Raw genomic sequence first — 10,284 nt, 5'->3', positions numbered from 1 at the left:
TTATATATATAGTATCAGTTCCTGCTGTGCTCTCGGACACAACGGGCAGCAAGTTGACGTTGCTGTATCTGTTAGCAGCGGTTTTCTCTACATCCGACCATGTGTTATTAACGTCTTCCCTGTCGTTTATAAATGTTCTGTGCCATGTAGTTTCCGGTCTTTCTCTCTTATTTTTTTCCCTCCACTGGTATCCATTTGAAAATTGACTTAGAATGGTGTTGTTCTGATAGCCGAACTATATGACCTGCTAGTTTTAAGCTTCATTCTGTGAGGATTTCGCTAAGTGGTCTCGCATGAGATCACCTTAAAATGTCTTCCTTGGTTACATGGTCTTGGCAGTACGTTCTCAGAATCCTTCTCAAGCATCTTTGGTAAAACACATCTAGCTTTCTGTCGATATTTTGTGTACATACATACAAAGACAGCGAGAGAGAGAGAGAGAGAGAGAGAGAGAGAGAGAGAGAGAGAGAGAGAGAGAGAGAGAGAGAGAGAGAGAGAGAGAGAGAGAGAGAGAGAGAGAGAGAGAGAGAGAGAGAGAGAGAGACAGACAGACAGACAGACAGACAGACAGACAGAGACAGAGAGAGAAAGGAAAACGTGAGAGAGTCACAGAGAGAATGATTTAGCTAGCTCTAGTACTAATAGGAATTTTTCTTTATTCATATTTTATTTTCGTCCATCAACTTTTTTCGAGTAGCATTTAAGATAAAACTATCTTGAATTGATTATGGCATCATGACAACAACAAAAAATTCAACAAAAATTGCGTGTGTGTGTGTGTGTGTGTGTGTGTGTGTGTGTGTGTGGTTGCACTTGAGCAGTTAATAGCTTTCAGTCATTATTCAGACGTCTGAGCACGTGCCTGATCTATTAGGCAAACGAACGTCTACAAAATTAGGCTGGTGCGTGCGAGCGTGTCTATGAAATTCGGAGTAGTGATTGATAAACAACATAGATAGATAGATAGATAGATAGATACTATTCTGTATTTTTGAGATGAGGAATTATGTGCATTATTTACAATGGAGGGATAGGTGTCCTCACCTTGTTTGTTGTTATCACAACGTTTCGGCTAATGTACTCTCCAGCCTTCATCAAGTGTTCTGGTGGAAGGGTTGGGTTCGAAATTCCACCAGAACACCTGATGAAGGCTGGAGAGTACATCAGCCAAAACGTTGTGGTAAAACAAACAAGGTGAGGACACCTATCCTTCCATTGTAAATAATGGAGATATATATAGACAGACAGACAGACAGACAGACAGGCAGATAGATAGATAGATAGATAGACAAACAAACAGACAGACAGACAGACACATACATACGTACATACATAAATACATATATATATACATTTATATATTTATATATGTATGCATGTCTGTGTACCTTTGTGTCTGTGTTTGTCACCCCCACCCTACCCACTGCTTCACAACCGATGATGGTTTGTTTACGTCGCGTAACTTAGCGGTTCGGTAACAAAAAGAAAAGAATAGAATTAGTAACATACTTTGAAAAAATAACCCATACACACTGGGATATATTTGTCTGACTAAAACCCTTGTCGCAGTCCAATGGCTGAAACAAGAAAAATAGATAAAAAGAATAAAGCTAACTCTAAAATGCATTCAGCGTTTTATCTCTCAGATACAGTTGCCAGGCTACATACATAAAGACAGTCCCAAAATGTTTAAAGAGGCAAAGAACAATATGTGCATCTCTGATCATGAGCAGAAGTAGCGAGGGAGCATCATAATCATGTGTTGAGAGGAATTCTTTGGAGTTTGAATAATTCACTTCTGGAAACATAAGTGTTTCGTTCAACATGCTTAAACAACCCTTATTCAGGAATCTTTTGAGCAGGATGGGCTACTCGACCTGAAGAAAATTCTAACTGGGTCCCACCTGCAAGGTCATGCGCTGTTTATCTTGATATGAGATTACTATGTCGTGCGTATATGGATGTGATGTATGTTCCTGAAAGCAAAAGACAAACATATAATAATAATAATAATAATAATAATAATAATAATAATAATAATAATAATAATACCACCAACAACAAAAACAACAACAAAAATTATAATAATAATAATAATAATAATAATAATAATAATAATAATAATAATAATAATAGTAATAATAATACCACCAACAACAAAAACAACAACAAAAATGATAATAATAATAATAATAATAATAATAATAATAATAATAATAATAATAATAATGTATCCGAGACAATATTTGATAGTGAATTGGCTAAATAGTGAATAATGATATAATAATAGTGAATTGGCTAAAAACAATATAATGAAATTTTGTATTTGGTTTGCGAGATTTCACACACGTACAAGCATGCATATATACAAGCATAAGACCAATTTTCAGACAGACTCAGACCAGACCTTGGAGTGAGACGGGAAGTCATTAACTCACTGAAAAGGTCGCGAATGGCGCCGAAAGGACTTTGACTAATCAATTGATTGTATAACCAGCACATTAAACAAACGATTGATTAGTTAGTTGGTTAGATATTTAACGAATTGGCAAACAATAAAAAAGAGAATGTTCCATTCTCTGTGTGTGTTATTATTGGCATAATGATTCTCCCAAGAAACAGCAAAATATAATGAGAGTCGAGAATTTAACCTTCAAATCAAAGTCAGAGAGAATAGAAAAATAGATAAATAATCGATTTAATAAATCGATTATCCGTAAGTCTTACCTTTTGCCATGGACTTCGGTGAAGGTAATTGCCCCCAACCGACGTTTCAACCGTAAAGTAAGAAAATACTCTATACCGTCCCTTTAAGAAACATGTGCTTACCTCCCTGAAACTTATAGAGAAGAGATTACTCGTTGTATAAGCAAATGATACAGAGAATATTGAAATGACCACACTAAATAAATACAATGGTTCAGTCAACAGAATCAGCAGGAGTATTATATCTACATAATCTATATGATACGATACTTAGACAAGTTACTGAATCAGTCTGCATACCACAATATACACAGTGTAAACCGTAGAGCGAATGGTTTGGCAACAATGCACCACACAAACACACAAAATAAATATTATCCTTCCCCACTTAAGCTAGTTTTAGATATATATATATATACATTCGTGCATGGATGTGTACATATGTGAATATGTGTGTGTATGTACATGCACATACATATATATATACACACACACGTATATATATTTGCGTATATTGATGCATGTGTGTACGTATGTATTAGTTCGTGTATGTACATATATGAGCGCGCGTGTGTGTATGAATATATACTTGTGTGTATCCGTAAGTATGTAATTACATTTATTCACATTCATAAGATTCTCCTACTATTATTATACTAGTATCAGTAGAACCTTAGATAGTTGATTCGAAATTTATCAAGATTGGTTTCAAATTCTAACATAAGCTCAACAATTTCGGGGTAATGGGTAAGTACCCTTGGTACTCAACTGGTACTCATTTTATCGATCCCCAAAGGAATGAAAGCAAAGTCGACCTCGGTGGAATTTAAACTCAGAACGTAAAGACGGACAAAATGCCGCTAAACAAGATTATTTTTTGTTTATCATTTACATACCTACCCTCCCGCATTTTTCTTCGTTCTTTGTACGCTTATAATTAGTCTATACAGCTGAAACCAAATTCTAGAGACTTAAACCATAATAAAAAAATGTTTATTTTCCTTGTGAATAAAATGTAAGGAAAATGTTATTTTCCTTACATTTTTTATACACAACGATCAGAAAGAGGGAGGTAGTCTTAAATAAACACTAAATAAAATAAACGAATAAATAAAAGGAAAGGAAAGAGAGAAGAAAACAAACAGGTGAAATGATGACATCGATGTCTACAATGTTGTAAACAAGCAAAACAAATGTAAACTCAAAACGACTAACGATGGCCAATTGGTATCATGAAATTAAAGTCAGTCTACATGAATACAACGTCTGTGAGCTCAACACGAAAGGGTAAATAAATAAATTTACTCACTTCGTACCTTCGGTGTCCACATTTGTAACTCATCACCGATATTTTTATTTCTTTCATACTCTACCCCGTACTCCACCCCACCCTCTCCTCTAAAATGTGAGTAGCTATGTGGCCTCTCTACACAAGAAATCTGTTCTTCCCTGATCTCTTAACTCCTCCGCTCCTGACATAAAACCGAGCTTGGGGGTTCTAATCTTGCAAGCTGCATGTCGTCCGTACTAATGCTGGTGCTACATAGAGAATGTTATGTAACGAGGAGCCGATGTTGTTAGAACAAGAGCAAGCAGTGAAAACGGTTGAGAATACAGGAATTCCACCGTCTTCACCTAAATTGACTGGAAAGAGTATTACCAAAGGGTTGGCACTTATAGAGGAAGGTCTGGAATTTTTTGTTGATAACAAACTGAACCAAGAATGCAACATAGAGGAGTTTACAGTGAACTCAATTACTACACCGAGCTGTACAAAGACATAACACACCATAGACATCAAACATCTTTGGATTAGTTCTTCGCCCCTGAAGTACATGCTTCTGATGATGATAAGATAAAGGATGGTGTCCTTCATCCATTCAGCAACTCTCAATCCACCTCCATCCCTCACACAGTAACCAATATCTTTCTTGTGGTAAGAACGTAACTTGTTACGATATTATGATTCGTATTTAGTCCTTCACGTATTTCTGTTCAAATATTTTTTGCGAATACATATTGTACTGAGAATGTTGCCGAACGACCAGCACAAATGATTTGTTTATAGCGATCAAATGTTCGTGCCGCACATTATTAGCTCGCTTTGTCCATCAAATCGACGTTGTCTGAACAGGTGCATGGTGTACGGCGCGTCAGGTGTCGAAGTGATCGTAAAGCAACGTGAGACGAAGTGTTTTGTTCAAGAACACAACGCACCACCCGGTCTAGGAATTGAAATCACGATCGTTAGATCGTGAGTGCAACACCCTTACCAATAGGCCGTGCGCCCTTATAATAATAATAATAATAATAATAATAATAATAATAATAATAATAATAATAATAATAATAATAATAACAACGATGACGACGATGATGATGATGACTTCTTTTATTAGCCACAGGGGCATAGACGATGGGGTCATCACGAGGACAGACGACAATATGTATTGGGAAAGAGAGAAAGAAATGGAAGAGACAGTGAAATGAGATAAAAGCGTACTTGGTATACAAAATATCCGATAACAGGAACGATGTAGTCCTCCTGATATAGGAGAAACTCCAAATAGAGTCAATCAAGGAACCCCACAGATCCAGGATTACCTTGACCTTGGAAAGTACAAGCCCTCTCTGCTGCTCTTAATGTACAGTCGCATATTTAGAGCGGGGCCATTCAATCTAACCATTTTTGTCACAGTTACCCATTAGTTCACAAATTCACCGGAGGAGAGCACTTATCTCGCCATTCTTACTTTCCTTTTCAAGTGGAACTTTAAAAAGTCAATGAGAGCTTGACAGAAGAGGAATGTCTTTCCTTAATTCCTTTAGCCTCGACCACCACACAACCTCTTTCGCCATGGTCACTGGACAGAGGAACACTGCCTCCCTTGCCTTGTTAAAGGTAGGTAGTTGAGCGATCCTCACGATCGATTCGGCCGATAGTCAAATTCGTCCCACACGTGATTAACAATTGTTCGACATAACTCCAAAAGTCAGTAATACTCGGACACTGCACGAGTGCGTGCAGAACAGTTTCCTCACTCTCTGCGCATCTCGGACAGTCCCGCTGACGAGTGCTTCATCGCTTGCTCTTGTTCTCACAACACCAGTTCCTCGTTACATAACATTCTCTATGGTGCACTAGCTACTCAACTACATCATCTTCTATGACTTCTTCAGACCTGACATCATTTGCAAATGTCACAATATCTTCCCAGGAGAATTTGATGTTGACTTTCCGTTTGTGGAAAACTTGTAAAGTCACGGATAATCTGGCAATATCCTGAACTGTCATTGTTCCTCAGTTGCACTGTAAAGCTAGGGGTTTCTGGAAAAGTTATCCATGGTAGTACCGAGCCTGAAAGTCCTCCGAAATAGACCAGCTAGTTCACCCTTGTCAATGCCTAGAGTTTCTCCAAGAACATCATTTTTCCTACGCAACACTAGATGTCTATATATTGGTACTGTAGAACTTCCACCGACCATATTGCTCGACTGGTAGAAAGCAGTGAGTGCCTGAGGGTATTCCAGATGTCAGGTGCCTAATCTTGGTCTTTTATTTACCCAGTATCGCAGCTCCGTCAAAAAGATGTGTTGCAGAAACGCGTGTCTTACAAACGGAAAACACACCGGCTCACCGTCCCTGAAAATCTGTTAGTGGTGTAGCCGTAGCGCGTGTCTGCCCATTTGCAACCATGACATGCAAAGCCCATTACCCAGAGGGCGCTGGCACAACAGATGGATAGCCTGACCAGTAGAACATGTCCTTTCCACAGGAAGCAGAAAAGTAAACGCTCCAGTTCGGCCAAACCTGGACTGGGACAAGGTTGTTTACTTTTACCACTGAGCAAGTACCATTATACATTGCTGCGATCCAGCCACTGAAAACGGGTCCGAAACCGGCTGCTTTTAGGATTGCTTCCAAGTAGCGACAGTCGACCCTATCGAAGGCTTTGGATTGATCTAAATTGATCGGAGCCCTACCGACACCAGATTTGTTATCCATTCTCTCTATGATGTAGCACTTTCCAAATGCCTCATCTCGGTCTCTCTTTTAACCAGGACTAGTGCTCCGTTAAGGAAACTTAGCTGTGGAAATACGTGTCTGGCGAATAGCGACATCTGTTCACCGTCAAAAAAGCACTGGCGATGTCGTAGCCTCAGCGCATGTCTGCGCATCATCAACCACGGTATGCCCAGGCCACCACTCAACGGGCGTTGACAACAGATAGACCCCCTGATCATCGAGGTCCCTCCACAAGAAGCCGAAGAGTATACGCTCCAGCTTAATCAGACGGTGCCCAGAACAAGGCACGACAGTCAAGCGATAGTAGATGACGAACGCGATATACGCCTGACCTTTCAGAGACAGCTTTCTCTCGGCCCATTTCTGGGTAAGAGTAGTTACTCTGTTTGTTATCTCGCCCCAATTTTTGTCCATCTGGAGGTCTGGACCAAACCCCGAGCAATTTAACCGATTCGTCTGTTCAGCGCCCAACGACGCAGTTGGTTAGCATGGACTTGCTTCTCTAGGTGCCGAGCTGCAAGCCCACTGATATTTCCTGGTAGTCACTGAGAACGATGCCGATCGTTTCTATGTGTTTATCATCCGACACCACTACAGTGACGTCGTCGGCATATGCCGACACGCATCTCCCACATCCTAAGTCACGCGGGATGCCTTTCAACACTTCCAATTTGTGTAGTAGTGACTCGAGAGTCAGTAAATACAATAGAGATGGAAGGGGCAACCTTGCCGGACTGAGTGCATGATGTTGAACGATTCTGAGAGTTGACCATTCACTCTGACCACTGAATAGATGTCGCTGTGCATTACAGCCCCTGAATACAGGCCCGAAACTGCCCGCCTTGAGGACCACCATCAAGTATAGATGGTCGACCCTATCAAAAGCTTTAGATTGATCTAAATTGATTAGGGCTACACCCGTGCCAAGTTCTTTAGCCACTTTCTTAATGATGTATCGCATAAGGTGGCGATTGTCGTGGATGGATCTTTTCGGGATGGCGCATGTCCGTGCCTCTCCTACCAGATCACCGATGACAAGCGCCAACCTCGTAGCTAATACCTTGGCCAAAATTCTGAACTCTGCATTCAGCAGAGCTATGAGTCTAAAGTTGTCAATACAATCCTCCTTGTTCGGATCTTTTCTTAGCAAAGCCACCGCTCCTCGGCTCACAAAACTGGGAATTCTGTTTTGTTGCCAGTTGCAGTAAACGTTTGCCAAGAGGCCACGGAACAAGTCTGGCATGTAAGCGTAAAGCTCATAGGGCAGACCATCTAAACCAGCCAATTTACCCTACGTGCACCTAGCCATTGTTTCCTGTAATAATAATAATAATAATAATAATAATAATAATAATAATAATAATAATAATAATAATAAATGCCCAGATGCAGTACCAGGTAGTGGCTCTCATGCTTCTTATCTTAACTGATTGGAAGTGTTATCATGTACATTGTTTTGTCTTGATATAAAAAGATGGGCTACAGCAAATATTTTGCTCAATACCACAGACTTGCTTGTTAGTTACTTGACCTTAACCAGTTGAGCATATCCCTTAGTGGTTGACGATATGTGCATCTCTGATCACGAGCAGAAGTAGTGGGGGAGCATCATAGCCATGTGTTGAGAGGAATTCTTTGGAGTTTGGATAATTCACCTTTGGAAACATGGGTGTTTCGTTCAACATACTCAAACAACCCTTATTCAGGAACCTTTTGAGCGGGATGGGCTAATTAGCATGAAGAAAATTTTAACTGGGTCCCACCTGCAAGGTCATGCGCTATTTATCTTGATATGAGATCACCATGTCACGCACATATGGTTGTGATGCATGTGCCTGGTGTACCCTTATCAGATGGGTCGTCATGATGGGTATAATGGGCTTCATATATTTTACCCCAGTGTCACTTTGATGGCATGCACTGCTCTCTCACTCGGTAATAATAATAATAATAATAATAATAATAATAATAATAATAATAATAATCCTTTCTACTATAGGCACAAGGCTTGAAATTTTGGGGGAGGGGGGAAAGTCGATCACATCGACTCCAGTATTTGACTGGTACTTAATTTATCAACCCAGAAAGAATGAAAGGTAAAGTCGACCTCGCCGGAATTTGAACTCAGAACGTAGCGACGGGCGAAATACCTCTAAGCTAATCTACCGATTCTGCCAGCTCACCGCGCTTTAATAATAATAATAATACGATTACTTTTTTAAGTTTATAAGGTGTAATTTAAAGAAAATTCGATTGTTATTTCTTGCTAAATGTACGAGCACGTAGCGACTGCCTCATTGGTTCTTATATTGACTTCTATCGCTTCGCTTCTACACACGATGTGATTCTGTTTTCATTTTAACAAACTCGTAAACACATTCGCTAATAAAATCACACACACGCACACACACATTCTCTACCTCTCTCTCTCTTTCCCTTTCCAGTATCTATGTCTTTTTCTCAAATACGCCGTCACTCTCTCTCTCTCTCTTTCACAGGCACCGTGTCTACCTCTGTCTTTCTCTCAGTCACCGTGTCTAATCTCTCTCTTTCTTTGTCATTCCTTAGTACTCTTTCTCTTTCTCGCTCTCTACCTAGTTAGTTTTGTTTTTCGTCCTTTCTCTCTCTCCCTCTCAGCATTAGTATTTCTTATTGCTTTAACACTCCTAATTTCACATGACTGCTTCGCCAGAAGGAAAGCGATACATAACTAAGTAAAATAGCTGTCTGTCGGTGTGGCGGTCTGTCTTGGGCTGTTGTCGACCAATCAGTCATAAGCTAGCAACTACACAGCACTAAACTAAAATATATCAACAGTAGCACCACTACCGACTCATTTTTACTCCAGTCTTATTCGGAGTACTAGCTTCCTATTATCCTTCTTTTTGCATTTTTCAAATATGTTTTCTCAAAGTTTTTCTAAAATATTCGGCGTGGGTGAAAGTGGCTCCAATACATTTAGCATGGGCAGTGGTGGACAGTTTAACATTGACTTCGGTGACTCTGGCTTAGGGGGTTTTAAGATACCTATACAACTACCTGGCCAAAAGGGCGGTGAAGGAATTAGTATCCGATTACCTGGGAAAGGTGATAGACATCACAGTGTAATTGGAAGATCGTCCAGGAAACAAAGGGAAAACCCCTTTGCCAGTATGGAACAACAGAATTATGACGAGATAGTCAAAAAATGCCAAGAAGAAGGTATTCTGTTTGAAGATCCGGAATTTCCAGCCGATAACACTTCCCTTTTCTTGGATGGTGGACAAAGGCGTAGCATCGAATGGAAAAGACCGAAGGTACGCATATACGATTTTTCTTTCTTTTAGATTTATTGATTTATTTATATTTTGTAATTCACGGCCACCCAGGTAACTTCGCTTTTTATCGTTCTGATATCGATAAAATAAAAATAAAATAAAAGTATTGGAGTTGATTTAATAATCCTGTAAAGCATCCTAGATGCGAATGAGATTATAATAGAAGATTAATACTACGTAAGGCGTTTGTCATTTTGTTTATTTTTCTCACCAATGTACTAGAATAATTCATAT

At 39.6% G+C, this 10,284-nt stretch overlaps 1 protein-coding gene across 1 annotated transcript in view; it reads left to right on the top strand.

The window, feature by feature from the left end:
• Positions 1-9,293: 9,293 nt before the first annotated feature.
• Positions 9,294-10,284, top strand: part of LOC106879700 (calpain-A) — a 159,322-nt gene continuing 158,331 nt past the window's right edge. The window contains exon 1 of the mRNA XM_052972000.1: positions 9,294-10,029. Within this exon, the coding sequence (XP_052827960.1) occupies positions 9,634-10,029 (396 nt within the window). The 5' untranslated portion in view covers positions 9,294-9,633. The remainder of the gene's footprint in view (positions 10,030-10,284) is intronic.

Source organism: Octopus bimaculoides, chromosome 11 (genome assembly GCF_001194135.2).
Source record: "Octopus bimaculoides isolate UCB-OBI-ISO-001 chromosome 11, ASM119413v2, whole genome shotgun sequence".
NCBI classification, from domain to species: Eukaryota; Metazoa; Mollusca; class Cephalopoda; order Octopoda; family Octopodidae; genus Octopus; species Octopus bimaculoides.
Note: the sequence above shows the minus strand (reverse complement) of the source record. Positions and strands in the feature narration are given on the sequence as shown.